The sequence below is a fragment of the Sarcophilus harrisii genome, chromosome 1, assembly GCF_902635505.1.
Source record: "Sarcophilus harrisii chromosome 1, mSarHar1.11, whole genome shotgun sequence".
Lineage (NCBI taxonomy): Eukaryota > Metazoa > Chordata > Mammalia > Dasyuromorphia > Dasyuridae > Sarcophilus > Sarcophilus harrisii.
This window is the reverse complement of record NC_045426.1, coordinates 81,005,628-81,027,167: the sequence shown is the minus strand read 5'-3', so window position 1 is coordinate 81,027,167 and position 21,540 is coordinate 81,005,628. Positions and strand designations below refer to the sequence as shown.

The window sequence follows — 21,540 nt, the reverse complement described above, 5'->3', positions numbered from 1 at the left end:
TTGTGCATCTCCCATTTCTTCTGGGCTAATTCAGTTCTGCCTTGCTCATAGGGCACAGCACCTTCTCTGGTGAGGGCCCCTTGCTCTGGGTGGTCCTGTGCCATGCCATCAGTTCCAGGGTCCTTGAGAGAGCCTTCTCCCATCCCCGCCCTAACAAAGAAGGGTTCCTAAGGCCTCCGGGCGTGCTGGCCGGACCCAGTCCCCTTCCGGACGCCAGGGGGCCTTTCCTGATGCTCTTGTGCACCGAGACCTGGGGGGGCCCCAGCCCTGCTCTACCACTTACCCCCTGACTCCTCATTGGGCGGGCCCCCAACTAGGAAGCCAAGGGCGGGAGACTGATGCCCTGGGGGGCACTGCCCCGGCTTCTGCTGGCTGAGGAGAGCTCCTGGACACAGAGACACTCTTCTTCTTATTAAAGAAAAAATAATATTTATTTGCATATAAACAAAGTCCCATTATTGGTTCAGGATATATATATATATGTCATATACATATATGTATATATATATAGGGTCACACATTTTCCTTCATTGGGTCACAAAGCAGAGCCGGCCCTCTCTAACAAGCCCTCGTTCGCACGTCAGAGGCGCCTTTCTGGGTGGCTGAACGCAGTCTGTTTCTTTAAAAAATAAAAGAATTTAAAAAACAAAAATAAAAAAGGAACCATCCACAGCCCAGGAAGCTGTTTGGTCAGCTCTCTCGGCCCTGACGAGTTTTTGTAATTCACGGCCCCGAAATTCCCTGAAAAGAAAACCCTCGATGAGGTAAGATGCGGTGAACACATTCTGCATTGGCTCCGAGGCTCCCGCTCTCACCTCGTGCCCTCCTCGCCCCCTCCGACGGCGTCACACAGAGGAGGACCCCTCGCCCCTCCCCCACCGGCCCCTCCCCCACCGGCCCCTCCCCCGCGGGTCGGCGGCCTCCCCACCCCCCCCCCCCCCCCCCCCCCCCCCCCCCCCCCCCGCTCCCTTCTCTTGACATCAGGCAGAGTAGAAACAGACCTTCTCGGGCGGAAGGCACGGCCGGACCGCGGGAGCCGGTCCGGGGGCAGCGCCGAGGGGGGAAGGGGAGGAGGGAACGGCCCCCCAGGCTAACCCGCGGGGAGGGAGCTGGGCCGGTGCCGGCGGCGGGCCGGGGGCCAAGGAGCCCCCAGACCCGAAGGAAGCTCGGCAGCTCCAGCCCATCAGTGCAGAGTGGGGGGCGACAGGGAGGGAGCCGGGGGGAGGGGAGGGGTCTACAGGCGGCCGGGCCGCCTCCCGGGGGGACCCTCGCCGCCGGGCTTCCGTATGTGCAAAACGCATTTGGTCAGTCGAGACCCTGGCTATCCTTCTCCTGCAGGAGCCGCGGAACAAAATCGAGAACAATCCCCCCCCTCTCTCTCTCTCCTCGGGAGAAAATACTGGTTCTTCCGTAGCCCGCCATTGTCTGTACACGCGGTCAAAAATGACCCGCCTTCTTTCTTTAAAACGCGTCCGGACGCCCGGCTCCCCTGGCGGAAGGGTCAACTCGGGCCGCAGCTTCGAAAAACAAGGCAGCCGGGGCGGCCGGTCCGGGCCTGGGGGAAGGCCGCCGGCGGGGGTGTCCGGCCCCGGGCGAGGCCCCTGCCCGCCAGAGCCGCCGGGCGCCCGGCTCGGGACCCTCTGGCGGGCCCTCTCCGGCCGCGCGGAGAGGAAGGGCCGGCGGCGCCCCCAGCTCCGGGCCGTGGCAAGAATGCGGTGCTCGCCCCCCTCCCACGGGGGCCCCGGCCTCATGTGGACTCGAGCGTGTTGAGCTGGAAGAGGCTGTGGTTGGTGGGCGTGGTGAAGTACAGCTGCTCGCCGGGCACGCGGTTGTCGCAGGGGCTGCTGAGGCCCAGGGTCCGCTCGAAGTCCAGCAGCTGCCCCATGAAGTTGAAGTTGGGGGAGATGTTGGACTTTTTCCTCTTCACGAAGTCGTAGGCGTCGTTCAGGGACAGGTTCAGTTTCTGCATCAGGTAGGCCACGGTGACGGTGACGGAGCGGCTGATGCCGGCCAGGCAGTGCACCAGGATCCCGCACTTGTTGGAGCGCGCCTCGTCTGAAACGGAGAAGGGGCAGGTGAGCGTCGGAGCCGGCCCGCTGCCTCCCCGGGCCCGGACCCCCGAGTGACAGGGCGGGAGCGGAAGGGGCGGGGCCGCTGCCTCCCCGGGCCCCCAGCGAGGGCCCGGACCCCCGAGTGACAGGGCGGGAGCGGAAGGGGCGGGGCCGCTGCCTCCCCGGGCCCCCAGCGAGGGCCCGGACCCCCGAGTGACAGGGCGGGGCCGCTGCCTCCCCAGTCGTCCGTGCCCTCCTGGGCCGTGGCCTCCCCCAGCCCAGCATTACATAGGCCGGCAGAAAGGGCTCTAATTGTAAAGCGTGCAGATGCAACTGGGACTTAGTCATCCTCTTGGTGCGCCCCACCCCGGCGCCCCTCACTGCGGGCTCCCCAGAAGTGGTCCGGAAACCTTTGGTTTCTCCCCAGTCAATCAGATCCTTTTTTCATGAACCAGAGAAACTTGCCATTTAAAGGGACTCCGTCGCATCGGGAATCATTACCCTTGCGTTGCTTTAGCATAACCTGGATTTTCATCCCAAGGGACTAGAGCGGAACTCACCCTCACAGGGAATTCTGGTTCCAGGCCTCAGTCCTGACGCTTAAGTACTCAGTCACCCCTTCCAGTTCTCAGGAACCACTTAGATTAACAGACACCTCTCTATTCCTCCATTCCTCTCTCCTTCCATTTTCCATCTCTCTCCATTTCTCTCTGTTTCTCCATTTCTCTCTCTATTCCTCCATTCCTCTCTCCTTCTATTTCTTCATCTCTCTCTTTCTCAATTCCTTTCTCCATTTTTCTATTCCTCCATTCCTCTCTCCTTCTATTTTCCATCTCTCTCTCCATTCCTTTCTCCATTTTTCTATTCCTCCATTCCTCTCTCCTTCTATTTTCCATCTCTCTCTCCATTCCTTTCTCCATTTCTCTATTCCTCCATTCCTCTCTCCTTCTATTTTCCATCTCTCTCTCCATTCCTTTCTCCATTTCTCTATTCCTCCATTCCTCTCTCCTTCTATTTTCCATCTCTCTCTCCATTCCTTTCTCCATTTCTCTATTCCTCCATTCCTCTCTCCTTCTATTTCTTCATCTCTCTCTTTCTCAATTCCTTTCTCCATTTCTCTATTCCTCCATTCCTCTCTCCTTCTATTTTCCATCTCTCTCTCCATTCCTTTCTCCATTTCTCTATTCCTCCATTCCTCTCTCCTTCTATTTTCCCATATCTCTTTATCTCCATTTCTCTTTCTCAATTCCTCTTTTTCCATCTCTTTGTATTTCTCCCTTCCTCTCTTCATTTCTCCATCTCTCTTTTCTCCCCTCCTCTGTCTCTCCCTTACACACCCACCCCAACACTTGTGTCACCATTGTGAGACCTTAGCCCAGGTTTCCTGACAAAAGCAGTTGTAACCCAAGCTACTCACCCAGCTGGGCCAGTTTCCTCACTTTGTAAACAGCCCCTGGGTCTCTGTTCATGTGATTACCTGCCCTAGAATCTGATGCAACGGGTAATCGTTTTCAGAGGAAAGCCCTCCCGGGAGTCCCTTCCCATGCTTCCTGGCTCTCGCCAGCTGTGAGCGGGACTGGCGGGACCTGCGACGGTGGGACCCACACGTGGACCGGAGACGGTGCGGATTGGCCGACACCCGGGGGGCAGTCTGGCTGCTTCCGGTTTCTCACGAAAAACTCAGCTGCTGAGCGACAAGTTTCAGAGACAGCGAGATGGGAAAGCGCGTGCCCCGAAGCACAGGACACGTGGGGGGCCACGTTGCCACCGTTAGTGCCCAGTGTAGAAGTCTCACACAGGCAGGACGGCACTTGGGGCTGGAAGACCCGCCTCACCCATGAGGGGCCCTGAGCAGTCTGAGGGCCCAACCAGGAGCCATAAGCAGCAGGGTTAGAACCCCAAAGCCAGCGATCTCTGAAACACAAGGCCACCGCCTCTGGGCCCGAGCATGAAATGGGCAGCGAGCGGAGGGAGAGCCGGCTCTGAGGAAAAGACTGGGGGGCCCTTAAAAGTTCGAGAAACAATCAAGTCTGACATAGAAGCCAAGCACTGTAGTGTTGCCTTAAGCTGTGCTAGGAGCCCCCCGGAGCGCCACGGGCACCCTAGGACCGCCGGACCTGCGGACGGGACGGACACCGCAGCTACTCTGGCCATCCCTTCTATAATCACAAGCATTTCACGTCTGCCGTCCCATTTCACAGATGTCAGAGACCACGGTTAGCCCCGCCGACCAGCCAGGCTCTTTCCACTTGACACTTGCCCCGAGGTCTGCAGGAGAGCCTGGCTTGGAGGGCAGGGAGGACAGAGCTGCCTTTAACGACCTGAGGGGCCACGTGGGAGACTTGCTCCGGTGGGCGACAGGAAGAGGCAGGGCTTTGGGGGAACGACCAGGAAGGCGGCCAAGGGGAAACTCTGACTTCCATAGAGAGCAAAGAGAAGAGCTTCCCTGGGCTGGGAGGTCCTCACCCCTCACTGAAGAGATTCCAGCCAACTCCGCCCGATGCCCTCCCCCAGCTCAGGGAGCTCTTTTCCCTCAAGAATTTCCCATTCATCCTCAGAACTGCCCAATGAGCACACAGCTAAATGCCCTATTTTCTTTCCACGGGCACAATTTAGCATTTTTATCATCTGTGAATAGGAGGAATAAAAACAATGTCTTTTTCTTTCAGTTCCAGCCAGAGGAATCTTATCTGACCCCTCTGGACTGTGAGCTCAGGCCGAGACCTCCAGGTACCCCGGCAGATGCCAGAGGCCGTTCACACGCGGTGGGGCGGCCCGGTGTGTGTTCCAGAACCTGGGTTCTGACTTGGGAGGGAGGGCCGGGGCCGGGAGGCACTAGAGGATTAGGCAGTGGGCCTCTGCTCCCCCTGGGATCAGGTCCTCCCGCTCTCCTGAGACCAGGGCCTCCTCTTCCTCTGGGGAGCTCTCTTGGCTGGGGTTAAGACTCCAGGATGTGGGTCCTCGGACGTCAGGACCCAGCAACACCGTCCCTGCTAGGAAGGCGTTTCCTCTCGTTTTCACTTCCTTTCTCAGGGGACCGGGACAGGGAGATCAGGAACAGCCGGGTCCCCAGCCTCCGTGCCCTAGGGTCACCTTGCCTTCTGCTTGCTGCTCCCAGGCAGCAGGGGGGCGTGACAGAGGGGGATCAGCATCTCCACAGGCTGTTCTAAGGGCTACAAAACAACAAACCCCACAGCGGTCCTGGGAGGCAGGTGTTACTGTCACCCCCATTTTACAGGTGGGGAAACAGAGGCAGATGCAGAGGCTTGCTCAGGGTCACGCAGCTAGGAAGTGGATTTGAACTTGGGGGCATCCTCTCACACGAGTCCTGAGGAGGTGGTGTAGAGCACATGGGAAGGCACAGGAGTCTGTGGAGCTGAATTCAAATTCTGGCTGCTGTATTTACTAAGTCTCTGGATCCACACTCAGGGCGAGCTTCCTCACCTACAGCCCCAGGTGCTGAAGCAGGGGATTCAAAGCTCCTTCCGCCCCTGTTCTGCCTCCCTGACGGAGCTGGGGCTCGGGAGGCCAAAGGGGGACCGTGAATGGGTCCCAGCTGGGCTGCGGTCCCCAGGACTCCCGCTCAGCAGCCCCACGGAGGCCGGAAGAAGTGAGAGATCAGGATTCCGGGGTCAGACCCTCCCTCGAGACGCTCCGGGCCCTGCTGAGCCTGCTGCCCTGGCAGTGAAGGGCTGCAGGGGACCCCGGAGACGGCCCGGCTCGCCTCTCCCTTCTCAAGGTCGGGGGCCCGTGGCTTGCCCAGTTCAATGCCACTGATGAGTAACTGAGACGAGATTGGAACTCAGGCCTGATTCCCACCTGGGGCCTCCCATTACCCAGCCAAGTTATAGCTGCCAGGGCTGTAGAATGTAGGTGAGGTCCCACTTCCCATGCCCCAGGGTCACTGTGGAGAGAGCGCTTTCTCACCCTTTAAGAGCTGCACTCGGGGAGTAAGTAAGTACAGAGCCGTGGAATTTTGTCTCCTGAAGGGCTGTCCTCCAGCCACTCCACTCCCAGTGGGGACCAGGACGAACCCCAACTCTGCGCCTACCCCCAGAGTGGACTGGTGGGAGGACAAGGAGCAAGGGGCTGAGGCAGGGACCCCCCAGCCCGTTACAACAACCCTTCCCGTCTGGGGATCTGTTTGGCCGGTTCCTTAGAAGAGGATGATGTGGGTAATTCCCTCATTTCCTGTTATGAAATCCGGCCGGAGCCAAATTGGCACGGAGTGTGCCACGGCCGAGTCCAGCATGGAGGGCTTCCCCGGGCCTGGGCAGGTGCCCTCGGCCTTCCCTCCCAGCCTCCCGAGCTCCCAGGGGGAAGGGGCAAGAGCCCCGGCAGCACCAACCGCCCCGCCCCCCCGCCTCTGCCAGCTGGTCTACCCTGGCCACAGGCTCTGGAGACCCTAGGCCAGGGCTTTGGCACCCACCTCCAGCATCAGAGATTGTTGGTAGAGACCATCTATCTAGGGGGCAAAAAGGGAAGAGAGCCCCTGACCACCTTCTCCAGTCACACACACCCCAGCTCGGCGGGCCAACACATGAGGCAGAAAGCTCTCCTCCGCACCCCACCCCCAGGCTCAGGAGGTCTGATGGAGGCACTGGGGGGGTCCCAGAGAAAATGGCCAGAGTTCTATAGGAAGAAGCTGGCAAAGGGTCCCCTGGAGTCAGTCCAGCCAGGCCCAGGGACGGGGCCCTGACTGACCTCAGCCACTCCCCCAGTCACCCGCTGGACCTGCCAGCCTCCCTCCCCTAACAGAGAGCAATCCTTCGGACCCTCCTCTTCCCCAAGTCCAGCGAGCTGCCCGCTTGTGCTCCCTGGGGGACCCTCAGAGGGCGCTCCCCCAAATACTACCAGGAGCCCCCACGTGCCCCCCACTAGGAAGGGTGCTAAAGCAGAGAGAAACCTTGCCCAGGCAGCCCTGCGTCTGGCACCAGACAGGGCGGTTCGGAAAGCCCCCGGCCCCCGGCGGGGGGGACCCGAGTGGGACTGGGGGGGCCTGAGAGGGGGCCCAGAAAGCAAGAGCAGGAGGCTGGGGGGGCCCCAAGAGTCCCCAGTGCGAGTGGGAGCTGCCTGGGGGCGCCCAGCCTGAACACTCACACCCAGGCTCACACACACTCACACTCACTGACACACACACATGGGGCACCTACCGATGAAGGTGATGGCTTCGGGGAAGAACTGGGAGAGGTTCTGGCTCCAGTGGTCGGAGATGGGGATCTGCTTGTACTTGAACTCGCCGCCGTGCTCGAACATGTTGGGCAGGTTGGGCGTCACGTTCAGGATGTACTTGATGCCGTACTTGCCCAGGACGTCCAGGTTGGTGGAGTCCTTGGCGCAGCCCAGGTACAGGTAGGGCAGGATCTGCACGGGGAAAGCCGGCTGGCTGGAGGGCAGGGGGCTGCCGTCAGACTCGGTGGCGCTGCCGGGCTCGCGGTCCGACTCCCCGTCCGAACAGTCAGAGCTGATCCGCAGGCCGCCCAGGCCTAGCACCGAGGCCGGGGGCGAGTTGCTGGGGGAAGAGCTGTCCAGGCTGGTCTCACAGTGCTCCGAGTACTCCGTCTGGAACTTGTTGAAGCCACCTGGGGGGAGACAGCGGATTAGGGCATCGTTGGCCAGTCTGTCCTCCCCCCCTCCCGAAGGGGCTTCTGGCTGGGGGGGGGGCATCTGGACCCCACCTCTGCCCCGGGTATAACAGAGGAGCACTGGCTCGGAGAGAGGGACCCAGGTTCTCCAACAATGGCCCTTTTCACCAACCTCCCAGGCCCCCAGCTCCTCACTGTAAAACGGGGTTTCTGGTCCCTTTAGCCCCAGAAGCACTCACTAAGACAAAGCATCTGAGCGCTCCATAGGGCGCTAGGGAGGAGACAGAGCCCCCCTCCCTCTCCGCTCGGTCCCCGCTCCCCAGAGACACGCTGGGGGTCTCCTAGTTCTCCTAGGCTTGTGATGATCAGGACAGAGGAAGGGAAGAGGGCTGGGGCTGGAGGAGTCAGGGAAGGCCTCCTGGAAGAGGGGGCACCTGAAGTGAATGGCCTGTTCCCCTTTGTGCATCAGGGGAGGCAGGAAGGTCCCGTCCCAGCCCCTCAGTAACATCAGAGGTGAACTGTGGGAGGAGGAAAACAGTGGGGGGAATGGAGGGGGGGGTGGGCTGAGGAACTCAGCCACTGGGTGACCTTGGGCAGACCACACCAGTTCCTCCTCTCTCTTTGGTGCCTCCAATTCTATGCTCACCCTGGAACAGAGGATGGGGAACAGCTGGCAGCCCAACTGTCCACCAAACACTTATTGAGCCCCTGCTGCATACAAAGTGCCCTGGCCACTTCTGAGTCCCTGCTTCTCCTCAGTCCCCACAGTTCCTGGACCCAGGTCCTCTGCCTCCTCTCCCCAGGGAGGAGGGCCAGCCCGGGCAGCTCCTTCTGCCCTCCGGCCAAGGCCAGGTGCTCCCGGAGCCTGGAGCAGCAGCAGCAGCAGCAGCAGAGCAAACCAGGGCAGGGCCAGGCCTCCCCTGCCTCCCCTCCCCCTGTCCCCGCCAGAGAGGCCATTTTGGAATGTTAATTGGAAACACAAGCAGTTTCCAGCCGGCTAGGGGTAGCTCTCAGCCAAAGGGGCTGCGGGGAGGGGGAGTGGAAGGGCTCTCCAGAGAGAAAATGGGCAGGGGGTTCCCCTCCGGGTGGGCAGGACCGAAGCCCGCCAGGCTTTGGCCCGGCGCCGAGGGAAGCTCTGGCCAGAAGCCTGGACGCCTGGGTCCCTTCCTCCAGCTGAAATTTTATTGTTTCCCTTGGCTTGGGCGGCGGGGAGGGGGTGAGAGGCTCCCTCACCCCTCACCGTCAGGCGGGTGTACAGAGAAAGAAGCCCCAACATCCTCTCTCTCCGGGGAAAGCTCACAACAGGGGACGCCTCCCTTCCTCTCTTTCCCTTCCCCCTCCTTAAAAAATGAATCCCAAACCTGGTCTGCAAGAGGGGGTGTGCTGGCCCAGGGGGTGAGCCGAGGCCAGAACAGATTTAACTACAAGCTTGCCAGGCAGGAACGGCGGCTTCCTCCCAAAGACTCTGGCTGTGGGGGGCAGTGGGATGTGTGAGAGGGTCCCCACCCACCTGGAGGGACCAGGGCGACAGCCACCCTCCTCTCCCTCTACCACCTACACTATTCCTTTTCAGCAATTGGAGAAAAAAGCACGGAGGGGGGAAAAGTTTGTTCCTCCCACGGAAATCGTGCCGGGAAGGGAGAGGGGAACCGGAGGGGGTCCCTGCTGCGGGGTCATGGGGGCGGGGAGCAGAGAGCTGGCTCCTCCATCCTCCAGGTGGGGCAGCCAGAAAGGAGGGGAGGCCCCAGAGTTTTCCCAGTTGGGCAGAGGAAGATAAAAGGCCCCCAGCACGGGGTCTCGAGGGATGCAAAGGGGTCTGAGGTAGGGGAGGAGGGGCCGAGCCGCGCTGAGCCTCTCAAGTCTCTATTTTACTCTCCTCCATATCTAACCACTTCCTAACTAAGAGCAATGATTAACCGTGAGCAGTCTTGCCCTCCCATTCCCCCAGACTGTAAATCCTTGGAAGGCAGGACTGTTATTTTTCCATTTTTGAAATCTCAGTGTCAAGCACCTAGGAGGTATTTAATAAATGTTTACTGAACTGAGGGTGAGCTCAACTCCCGGAAAGGCAAACAGATAAGGCCCGGGCCGGGGAGAGGGGTGCCCCCCGGGGGCCGAGGAGCCAGGGAAGCACAAAGGGAAAGGCAGGCTCCGGAGGGGGAGGGGGCGCAGCCCCCACGGGCTAATTAGGATAGAGTCTAAGATAAGAGGGGCCCGAGTGGGAAGGGCAGGGCCAGGCTGATAATCCTTGTGCTCTGGGTCAAATTCTGGGTTAGGGGAAAAGGGGGCTGAGGCAGGGAGAGCCAGGCACACATTAAGTGTGGCTTAGGGAGGGGGCGGCCAGCATCCAGAGGAACAGCATAGACATTAGGGTCTGGATGGAGGGGGGGACCCTCAGTCCAGAAGAGGATGGTTAAAGGGAAGGGGGACCTCCGTCCCAGCCGGTCTAGATTGGGACAAGGGGGCAAGTTCCTGGTGCGAGGCTGGGTGAGGATGGTCAGAGTTGGTGTGAGGACAGGGAGAAGGGGAGCGAGGACGTTTAGAGTGCGGACTGGGGAGGGCAGTTCCTGAGGACCGGGCTGAATGCGGGAAGGCTGACTGCAGTCCTCAGCTGGGGAGTCAGGGTGGTCCAATCTGGGCCGGGGGAAGGGGCCCCAAACCCTGGCTTCAGCAGTCAGTCTGGGTGGCAGTTCCTAGTTTGGGCGGTGGGGCCGGGACGGCAGAATCTCTGCGAAAGTACAGGGAAGGATGGCCAGAGTCCCGATTCCACCGGCGGGTAAGAATAATCAGCCTGGCTTAGAGTGGGGCGCTACGGGCCACTAGTCTGAATGAGGACCAGCAGACCCGGGTCCTAGTTTGGGAGGGGGTGGCCAGCGGGGGGGAGGGGCACAAGAACTCCCAGTTCCCATTGGAGAGGGAAGGATGGTCCTGGTCTGGGTGAGGAGGGACCTGGGATCCTGGTTCTAGGGGGGAGGGGGGAGAAGAGGTGAGGATGGTCACAGTCTGAGGGAAATCGAGGGGGGCGGCTTCTCGTTGGGGGAGGAGCGAGGGCAGCTAGCCCGGGGAAGGCTGAGGGGCCTCGGAGATAAGGGGGGCCAGCCCGGGAGAGCCCGGGGCCCCAGCCGAGGGAGGGAGAACGCGGGGCGCCCGCGGGGGGGCCCAGCGGGGCGGGGGCAGCGCTGCCCTCGCCCTCCCAGCCCTCCGGGCCGCCCGTACCTTTGAGGTAATAGGCCTGGCAGCCGTCGTCGCGCAGCTTCTGCAGCAGGAGGCCGAGCACGGAGCTGGGCGCGCCGGGCTCCGCCTGCCAGTCGGCCGTGGCCTCGTCGTAGAGCAGCACGGTGGCCGCCTTGCAGCGCTTGGCGAAGCGCTCCTTGTCCTCGTGGTTGGGGATGATGGAGCGGATGGGCAGGTTGCCCTTCTTGAGGCGGCGCAGCATGAGCCCGGGGATGGCCAGGTTGATGGCCGTCTCGATGTGGGACGACTCGAAGAGCTCGTGCGGCCGGCAGTCCAGCAGCAGCAGCGACGCGCCGCCGCCGGACTCGAGCTCCTCCTGCAGCCACTCGGCGCTCTTGCACGGCATCGCCACCGCCATGGGCGCGCGGACCCGATTTTTCATCGGGATCGCGGGCGGGCCTGGGGGCCCGGGCCGGGGACGGGCCGCGGGCGTGGGCGCTCGGTCAGCGGCTCTCGGGCCAACCCCGGGCGGCCCCGGGGCGCAGCTGCCCCCGCCGCCGAGCCCCGGCGCGGGGCTGGGCCAGGGTCCGTCCCGGCCGCCCGCTGCTCGGCCCGGCCGCCCGCTCTCCCAGCCGCCTCCCGGGGCAGCGAGGCTCGCTGGCTGGCTCGCTGTGCGTCCGCCCGCCCGCCCGCTCGCTTCCTCCCGCCAGCCCGCCCGCCCGCCCTCCCTCGCGGCTGCAGCCTGACAACTTCAATTAAAAAGGGGCTTCTGTAGCTGCGCGGCGTGTCCTCCTCCGGGGGGCGGGGCCTGCGGCGGGCAGGCAGCCCCGGCTCCAAGCCGCGCCCACAGCCCGGAGCCTGCACCCGTCTGGCCTGCGGAAATCCGCCCAGCCGCACAAAAGGCTAAGAAGCCTCGGGGAAATCCACGTGAGCGCCGCCCTCCCCGGCACCACCCCGCCAAGCCCAGGGGCTTCCTCTCAGTGCCTGCCCCCGGCCTTCCCCAGCTGGGTCTGGGGGCCCGGTCAGGCCGAGGCGCCGAAGCTCCTGGCCCCGCGCGGGCGGCGAGCTCCCTGTAGCGGCGCAGGCAGGTTAGCAGGACCCCGTCCGAGGTCTGAGAGCGGGGGCCGGACGGAGATCAAAGAAATCACAGGATTTCAGAGCTGGAGACCTCAAAAGCGCTCTTAAAAAAAAAAAAAAAAGCTCCCTATAACTTCCGCAAGCGGCCATCCAGGCCAGTATTTTATGGGGCTCACCCAGCATAACGTGGACATTTGACTGAAGAGGAAACAGGCTCAGAGAAGAAGGATTAAATCAACCCTGACCTGTCCGGCTCATCTTAGAAGGGCAGGCCACAAAGATGGAAGGGGCAGGGGCACCCATCAGGACACTTCTCCCACAACCCTAAAAGACCCGAGCAGGCGGCTATCCAAACTCCAGTGCCCTCTAGTGAACACTGGACTAAGGGCTGGAATCACTCTCCTCCTCCAGAGACCCCAGATGTTCAGGATGATAAGGGGGAACTGTAAAAAACCGTGTCCCCTTTTGATCTGTAAAATTAACACTGAAATTGTGTCCCCTTTGATCTGTAAAGAAGGGAGATTCGCGTTTCGGGCCCTCCTGTATCGTTATTCAGTTGGAAATCTTGGCCAGAAGCACCCCATTGATCTTTTGGGGGAGGCCAACTCTTTCCAGGAAATTCCGGATTCTTCCAAGCCTTCAAAGTGATTTTCATTCATTTGGGAGATCTGGGCCTGGTATCGATAAGTATCTAGGCCTGGGGTTTTCAACTTGAACCTTCAGTCTCAGATTCCCTGTCAAAGGTCAATGTTAAACTCATTTCTTTGCAGAGGCAGGAAGCAGGACTACGTCTTGCCCAGGAACCTCTCCTTGGCGTAGCTGCCTGTCAGGACTCCCGCCCGCTGTGAAGAGACCCTCTTCTGGGCCGAAAACCCTTTTGTTATTTCTCTGCCACTGAGGAAGTCAGTCTCCTGGCAAAGCTGACTTCCGCAGTGCCAGAAAAACTTCCCTTTTGCCAAACTTTTCGGGTTCGTCTTCCATGAAGGACCTGAGCCGACGCCGCCCACCTCATCAAGTACTCTCTCCACTTCAAATACTGTCAAGTTTCCTCCCCGGGACAGGGGGGACCTCGCCTCTTTAATCTTAGACCCCTTCCCCAACTAGAGCCCATCTGTCCTGAAATCACAAAGCTCCCAGGTTGGGAGGGAGAGTCCCTCAGCTAACGTGCTCACTCACAGCCCTTCGCCTGGACTGGAGGCTAGAACTCTCGTACCCCCACCTCCAGCCACAGCGAGAGCTGACCCTTTGGGCTCATCCCAGCCTCTCTGCCCATTCCGGAGCTAACTGCTGGGAGGAAGGGGATGTCGCCGTGAGCTGCGGGTCCAGGCCTGGCCTCCCTAGCCAGAGAGGACCAGAGACCCTGCAGACCCGCGCTAGCACATGATGAGCCTATAAAGGCGGCCGCGCGCCCTTTAAGAAGGCTTTAAAAGCTGGGTTAAGACTGACTACAGTTTGAGGCGACACGTGACTTTCCAGAGGCCGGGAGGGGAGAGGGGGGGAAGTGGGGGAGAAAAAACTCTTGTCTAATCCCTCGCTTTCTTCCTCTCTCTTTTCTCTTCCCTCCCTTTCAATTTCCCCGACCTACCAATCAGTTCCTGCGGTGGGCGGGAGCGGCCCGCCGAGGGGACCAATCCGAGGTCAGGAAAGAGAGGGTGTGGGGAGGAGGGAGAGGAGGGAGAACGGAGCGCGGGAGGGGGCGGAGGCCGGGGGGCGTGCCCCAGCGCTATGTATCGGATTGCCAGTTGCGGTAGCGCGGACCGCGAGGGGGAGGGCCCAGAGGAGGTGAATGGAGCCGCAGGTAGAACGGTAACAATGTGACTCCTTGGGAGCCCGGGAGGGCCTGAGCACGCATGCGCAGGACCCGGCCCGGCTGGCTCAGGGCTACGGGGCTGCGCGGCTAAGAGGCGCTCTGCGGTCCTCTGGAGGCGGCCGCGGGCTCTAACGGAGCTGCACGCTGCCGAGCCTCCGCCCTCAGCCGCCGGCTCCCGGCCGCCTCGAAAGGACGGCGCGTTCCTGGGACGGGGACTGGGACGAGAAGGGAGGGAACAGGCACCGCTTATGCGGGGCTGCCCGTCCTGGAGCCCGGACCCCGGCCTGACCCAAACCGAGCCCCAGGCCGGGCCGTTCTGTTGTCCCTCTGTCCCCCCGTTACCCTTTCTCTGCGTCGCCTCCGCTCATGACTCCCGGAGATCGCCTTTCCCAGGCCGGGATCTCCGAGCAGCTGTCCAGCCTCTGCCTGAATACTTCCAAGGACCGGGAGCTCCCTGGCCCCAGTAGTAGCTGGGCTCCGCGGTGGGCAGGACCTGAACTTTCGTATGCTGCTCCAGATCCTCTGGCCTCTTTCAGTCCAAGCCAAAATCCCACTTTGCTGATCCCCTTACAGCTGGTGCCTGCCTTCTGTTGGTTATCTTCAGCTTAATCTCTACGTAGCTTCTTTGTACGTAGGTTGTTTTTTTTTTTTTTTTTTAATAGTAATTTATTTTTCCAAATAAACGTTTTCAGCACTCATTTTTTGTAAAACTTTATGCTCTAAAATTTTCTCCCTCCCTCCCTCCCTCGTCTCTCCCCTTCCCAAGTCAGCAAGCGATCACAGGTCATATGTGTACAATCCTTTTAAACTTATTTTCATATTTGTCATGTTATGCAAGAAAAATCAGACCCAAAGCGGGAAAACCAAGAAGAAAACAAAAAAGTAAAAACGGTATGCTTCCATCCACATTCAGTCTCCACAGTTCTCTCTCAATGGGAATGGCATTTTCCATCCCAAATCTAACAGAATTACCTGGAATCACCACTTTGTTGAGAAGAAACATACCCATCACGGTGGATTATTTTGTTTTTAGCAGGTTGTCTCCTCCATTAGACTGTGAGCTCCTTGAGACCTTTTTGTTTTGTTTTGTTTCCCCGAACATAGTAGGATTCTTAATAAATGCTTATTGACTTGACTGCCTTTGTGACTTGGGCGACTCAGTTTCTCAGTCTTGCTTTTTTCATCTGTAAAATGAAGATAACATGCTCTACCTGAAAGGGTTGTGAGAATCAAATGAGAATGTATGTAAACTACTTACATGCCTGAGTACGTACATGGGCTATTCCATTATTCCTTCATTAGTAGGAAGTGCTTCCTTATATCTTGAGTCAGAAAGTGCTTCTTTCCAGCTCCCCCTCTTAAAGTCCTAGTTTCCTCCTTTGTTACCAAGAACCTGGTCTGATTCTTCCCCCAGATTGACTTTTAATAGTTAAAGGTTGTGATCTTGTTCTCTTAAGTCTTTTCTAGGCCTAACACCCTTTGTTCCTTTAACTGGCCAATTACCCCGTAGGTCACTCACTGGATCTCTAAATACATTCCAGTTTGTCAATATCCTTCCTCAAATATAGCCCTCAGAACTGAGGAAGACAGAGATTCCTTGTGATCTGACCAGGGCAAAGGACGTGCTTCTAGTGGCAGAGTTCACACCGGCTTTTGAGATGACCACATCTCACTATTTGATTAGTGGGTCAACAAAGTATTTATTAAGGAATGTCCTCCCTCCTGCTCTTTATCTGTTCAACTACCCAGCTTTTGAGCTCAATTCAAATGCGACTTCCTGGAAGCCTTTCCTGATTGGTATCAGCCTTCCCCCACAGATCGTGTGTTATACACTCCTCTCTCTACTCGTGTGATGGTGAAATTATGTATTTATGTTTCTGTCATCTCAATGGGGTGTCCCCACAGGGACCGGGTCTCGTCCAAATGTTTTATCTTCCATAATAGCTAATATCAGGCTCCAAATGGTGTGAGTGCTCACTTTATTTGTGGAATTGGGAAGGGTTTCAAGCTCATTTTTTGAAAGTCATCCCACCATAGTTAATTCACACTCATTCCCTCTGTCTATGTGTACTCCTAACTGCTCAAATAATACAGTAAACTTCTTAGAAGTTACATGTATCATCTTCCCACAAAGGAATGTAAACAGTTTAACTGTATCGAGATACTTATGGTTAATCATGTTTATCTTTTTATGCTTCTCGAGTCTTGTATTTGAATATCAAATTTTCTATTTAACTCTGGCCTTCCCATCAGGAATTCTTGGAAGTCTTCTATTTCATTACGAATCCATTTTCCTAGCTGAAGGATTTGCCTCTTTCCCAATGTAACTACAAGCCTTTTCTTCACACTGTTACTGTGACCAGGGTCCTTTCTCTAAATTGCCTTGGACTGGGAAATTGTTTCAGCCGATCTTTTGTTGATTCTGCTGTCTCAGAATTCATTTCAAAGTGTTATTTTGAAGTTGTTTAGAGGGGGATTTGATAGAGTTCCCGCGAGTTTCTGCCTCTACTTTGTCATCTCAACTCCCTTCAAGCTAATTTCACATTAAAATAACAAGGGCTAATTTCCTCTCCTCTCCCCCACAAATTGCACTTCCCTATTTCCTGATTTGTAAGATGGGGGTAATAATATTGGAATTGTCTCTTGGGGTGGTCCCAAGAAAATGTTTGGTCAGTCAATAAACATGTGTTAAGCACCTACTTTATGCCAGGCATTGTTGTTAATCCCTGGGGATATAAAGAAAAGCAAAGCAATAAATATGCATTAAGTACCTACTCCATGTTTTACATTGGTGGAATCCCTGGGGAAATAAAGGCAAAAGATAGTCCCTACTCTCCAAATGTTTCCAATCTAATGGGGCCATTACGTTAAAACAAATCATAGAATAAACTGCAGATAATCCACCGAGGGAAGACACTAGGATGGAGGATTGGGAAAGGCTTCCTGGAGAAGGCGAGATATTTAGCTGAGACTTTATATTTAGACTGAGGCCAGGAGGCTGAGATGAGGAGGAAGGGCATTCCAGACTTGGAAGATAGCCAGTGAAAAATCAGGGATTTGGGAGATAGTCTTATTAGAGGAACAGCAAGGAAGCCAGTCATAGGACTGAAGAGTAAAGCAGAATTGCAAAATATAAGAAACTTGGAAAAGTGAAAGCTGAGAGGGTAAGAAGGATTTTGAACTTTAAGCAGAGGATTTTCCAGAGGTAATGGGGGGCCACTGGAATTTACTGAATAGAAATGTGTGCTTGTATGTGTAGGAAGCAGTTATGGGGGGGGGGGTGACTTGCACTTTAGAAATAACATTTTGGTAGCTGAGTGAAGGATGGTATGTAATGGGAAGAAACTTGAGGCAGGGGGACCCACAGTGGGCTATTTCAATAGTCCCAAGTATAAGGTGATGAAGACTTGGAGCAGGGCAGTGGCAGTGTCAGGGGAGAGAAGGCAGGGCAGGTGTATTGGAGAAATTTTTAGCAAGGTAAAATCGACAGACTTGGGGAGCCAGGCTGGAGGGATCAGAGTTGAGAGAGTTAGAAGTCCATGATAATTGAGGGACTAGGATGATGCTACTGTGTAACTCTGTAGTAGTAATACTTTGTAAAGCCTCAAGGTTCTGTATGAATGAGCATAATTATTGCTAATTAATCGTATCATCTTTAATTTAAAGGGATTAGAAGGTAGCCTTAGTCCTGTGCTGCCCAAGTGCTACTGGGTCTACAATGCAGAGCTGGAGGCCTATTTCTGCCACGGACAAACTCGGAAATCTTTGTGGAGTTCCTTTCCTTCTTTGGCAATCATGTAAAATGAGAGAAGTGGATTAGATGATTCTAGCTCCTCTTCCTCCTCCTCCCCTGCTTTATCTCAGCCTCTGGGACTTGGGTATCTACTACAATCTCTGCCACCCTGATGGGTAGGAATGGAGGTGGAGAATGAAGTTGGGACCTCTTTCCTGTTCTGTGTGAACTTCTAGGGGACCTCTGGGACCCAAAGGTCCCCCAGGATCTGAGAGAGCTCCTTCCCTGAAGCTGCCTGGGGAAAAGGGGATGGATGTCTGTAGGAAGTCCACAGAGGTGGAGGCCAGGGATATCGCTAATGCAATTGTTTGCCAAAGTGAGTGAATGGTCAGTTCCCCTCTCCTCCTCTTCCCCACCCCGCCCCACCCCGCCCCCACTGTCTGGAGCAGGCTCTGGAAATTGCTTGTCATTCCCGAGCCAGGTGAAAAATAGGAAGAGATATGGAGCAAAGGTAATGAGACAGAGCCTTTGGTGTAGGGAAAAGATCATTCTTTGAAATCTAGAGCATCTAAGTCTGCCAGTCAACTTTATGGTTTTGTCCAAATCACTTTAGTCTCTCTGGGTCTGTTTCCCTAACTGCAAGATGGTTATCATAACAATATTAGATGGCCTGCTTCACAGGGTTGTTGTGTAAAAGTACTTCACTGCGTGGTTGTGGGAAATATTAAAGCACCAGAGAAATAGAAATGATTTCTAGCTATATTTGATGATGCCCCTCCCCCACTTCTTGTGGCCTTCAGGGCAGCCCTAGAGTCAAAGGTCTCTAGTTTAAGGCCTGACTTCTTCCTCTCCCCAATCCACCATTTAGAGAAATTGCTGTGAGATAAATTTCAGCCGGAGGGAAAGAAAGTCTTCCTAATAATTAGGTTGCCTCAGGGAGACAGCAACTTCCCTCTCCCTGGAGGGAAGAGTTAGGCGGAGAAATTGTGGAAGGAATTCTAGTTTGGACCCAAACAAGTCAATTCTGCCTTGGAGATTCCACAACTGGAGAACTGAATGACCTCAGACAATTGCTTGATCTCTCAAGTTTTCTTATCTATGAAATGGGAAAAAGCCACTAACGCTTCCCTGACTGCGTTGTTGCGAATCTTAGAGGGGCCTAACATTATTGATCGCCGCTATTGCTCAGAGCCAGACTGGTGCGGGCCCTTGCCCGTAAAGCCCGAGTGTTGGGGGTTAGAACAGGTTTCACCAAAGAGCCATTCATCAAGAAAGCAATAGGACCGTTCCAAGCCTAGAGAGGAAACCTCTGGGGGCCAAGGCAGAGAGCATGGGGGGGAGGGAACAGCAAAGAAGGGATGGGACTCAGCTATTTGGCAGAACCTCTCCGGCTCCATCCCTTCCCCTGTGAGTGGGGGTCTGAGCTCAGATGGAATCGGGTCAGCGGTGCCCCCGGAACCAGTTCTGCCAAACTCTCCATCACTAACTCACCTGCCCCGGAATCTTTGCAGCCTCCACCCCCTTTCTACGTCATCTTTGGAAACAATGAAGTCATCACTACCATTCCTGGAAAGGTCACGTCAATCAGTAACTTTACAGCAACACTCGCCATCCCTGTGACTTTCCGGACCAAAATACCATTCTCCAGCCACCACCTCATTAGTGCTGCCTCTCCCTCTTACAATGTAAGTTTTGGGGGCAAGACCCGTCTTCTTTTTGTGGATTTCCAGCACCCAGCACTGTGCCTGACACGTAGAACTTAACAAATGCTGTTTCTGCCTTTCATTTACTTCTAGCAGCCAATGGAGAAGGGGGAGGTTGAGTTTGGTCTTGCTTAGTCAGGTTGATTTTCATCTCTGGTAACATAACATGGACACAGAGCTTTGAAGTACTAATACAGGAGATGCAACAGAAACAAATAGGAAATAAAAGCATGATGGATTCTTTTTTTTTTTTTTTTTTGCAAGACAATTGGAGTTAAGTGGCTTGTTCAAGTTATTAAGTATTAAATATCTGGGACCGTATTTGAACTCGGATCCTCCTGACTTCAGAGCTGATGCTCCATCCGCTGTGCCATCCAGCTGCCGTCATATGCCCTAGATTTTAAAAGGGTCGGGCCAAGTGGTCATTGCCGCTGTCCAGAACAGAAGCGACATCAGAGAGTCCATAGACCCCAAGTTGTTGTTTGTTAAGTATCACAATGTGTATTTCTGGAGGAGAACATTGATCTAGGATACAAAAGAGAGGAAGGACCTGGGATCCCTAGTTCTGGGTACAAATCCCATCTCTGAAATTCCTCTTGTGACTTTGATCTCTCAACCCCTCGGTCTCAGTTTCCTCATGTGTCAAATGAGGGGATTGGACTAGATGACTTTTGGAGATCCTTCCAGATCTGGATCTGTGATCCTGTAAGGCAATGACTTGACTGTACCTAGAATCTTGAAGCCTTTCCCAAAACACTCTATAAATTGTAAAGCACTCTGGGACAATAGGCTTTTTCCAATGTGAGGATAGAGGTGGGTAATGAATGAATGTGGGTGTGAAGCAATGGACAAGGTGATTTGGTTTTAAAAAAAATTTTCGACTTACCTGAAACATTTCAGAAACTATTGTGTAAAACATGGCTATGTGTTATCAGCTAACGTTCAGACTTTCCTCTCCACCCCTTTCCCCGCCCTTAAGAGTCACAGGGTTATAGAATTTAAAACTGGAGCCCAGAAATCTTCCGATTCAAGTCACAACTTTTACAGATAAGTAAACTGAGGTACAAAGGATTTTGAACCCCCTCCCCTGCTCCTTGAAGCTATAAGGCTTTTTACATTAAAATCAGCATCTTAGGGCAAAAAGAGGCCTTAAACACCCTCTAAGCCCAATTATTGTAATGCAAGAGAAATTGAGGCAAGATAGAGATTAGAGAGTATTTAATATTTTATTTGAAAAGGAGAGATTTCCTGGGACCAAATGGATCCATGGTTTGGTCCCGGGGCTGAATGAGTCTCAAGAATCCAGCCAACAATCTGAGTTCTCAAGGACACATATATATATGTGTGTATATATGTGGCTCAGATACAGAGGTAGACCGAGGCAGGGGCGGAGTCAAAACACTGAGAGTGGGACAGGACTCTGACAATGTGGGGGGAAGGCACCAGAGATGGGGATGACATAATGGGGAGAGGCATTCTGATATTCTAAAATATAAGATCTTTCATCCTTATCAAATATTCTGATGATTAAGAGGGAGGGGTAGTTTTGCAGGATTGAGCAAAACAATTAGAAACTGAGTCAGGACAATTAGGGAAACTGAGTCAGGACAATTAGGAAACTGAGTCAGGACAATTAGGGAAACTGAGTCAGGACAATAAAAGAGAACTGTGGCACAACACTATGACCTGAAACAAGAATCTCCCTCTACAACAGCCCCCCCACAATTGGATGTCAAGCCTGTTTGTGACAGGCAGAACATGAATCCTAGGCTACTGGCTCCTTACCCTGGTAAGGCTACCACGCATCTTTCTGTACTCCCTGCTCCCCCTTTCCCTAGCAGGTTTATGACCTTCCTCTCTCTCATTCTGAACCTCTCTACCCCTTGAACTCAGCACAATTTTCTCATCACTGTTGGCCTGAGAAAAACAAAATGGTAGATAGATGGATGGCTAGATAGACATATAGATATCTAGCTGATAGACATAAATATATGGATACATAAATATAAATAAGAAGAAAGAAAGGAGAGAGGAAAAAAGGAAGAGAAAAAAAGAAAAAGGAAGAAGGATGGATGGATGGATGGATGAAAGAAAAATAAGTTACATCCAGCTAGAGTTTGGGAGGCTACTTGCTGGTATCACTCAAGGTGATCATATCCCCCACAACTCTTGGGGGCCCTTCAAGTCAGGATAAGTAGCCTTGTCAGTAGCCACTGAAGCATAGTACCAAGAACCCAGCACTAGGAATCGGGACTGGGTTCTGATGAATAACTCCATTTCCAAGTCCCTTTTCCTCTCAGACTCTTAGTTTCTTGCCCTTGATGGACTTTATGGTTCCTTCCATTTTTGAAGTTCTGACACAACATGGCCATGGGTCAACAAATCTCAAGAAGCAGGAGGAGAAAAT

General features: G+C 55.2%; 1 protein-coding gene across 1 annotated transcript; it reads right to left on the bottom strand.

The window, feature by feature from the left end:
* Positions 1-412: 412 nt before the first annotated feature.
* Positions 413-11,934, bottom strand: DUSP7 (dual specificity phosphatase 7). Its single transcript, XM_031958247.1, has 3 exons — positions 10,853-11,934; positions 7,205-7,633; positions 413-2,055 (listed from the first exon to the last, which is right to left on the bottom strand). The coding sequence occupies exons 1-3, from the start codon at positions 11,250-11,252 to the stop codon at positions 1,748-1,750; spliced, it is 1,137 nt and encodes a 378-aa protein (XP_031814107.1). The 5' UTR covers positions 11,253-11,934; the 3' UTR covers positions 413-1,747.
* Positions 11,935-21,540: the final 9,606 nt, after the last annotated feature.

Coding starts and splice junctions, on each gene's coding strand:
- DUSP7 (XM_031958247.1), bottom strand. CDS start 11,252: ATGAAAAATCGGGTCCGCGCGCCCATGGCGGTGGCGATGCCGTGCAAG. Junction 7,634..10,852: donor CCAGGCCTATTACCTCAAAG/GTACGGGCGGCC, acceptor GTCTCCCCCCAG/GTGGCTTCAACAAGTTCCAG. Junction 2,056..7,204: donor CGAAGCCATCACCTTCATCG/GTAGGTGCCCCA, acceptor TCTCCGTTTCAG/ACGAGGCGCGCTCCAACAAG.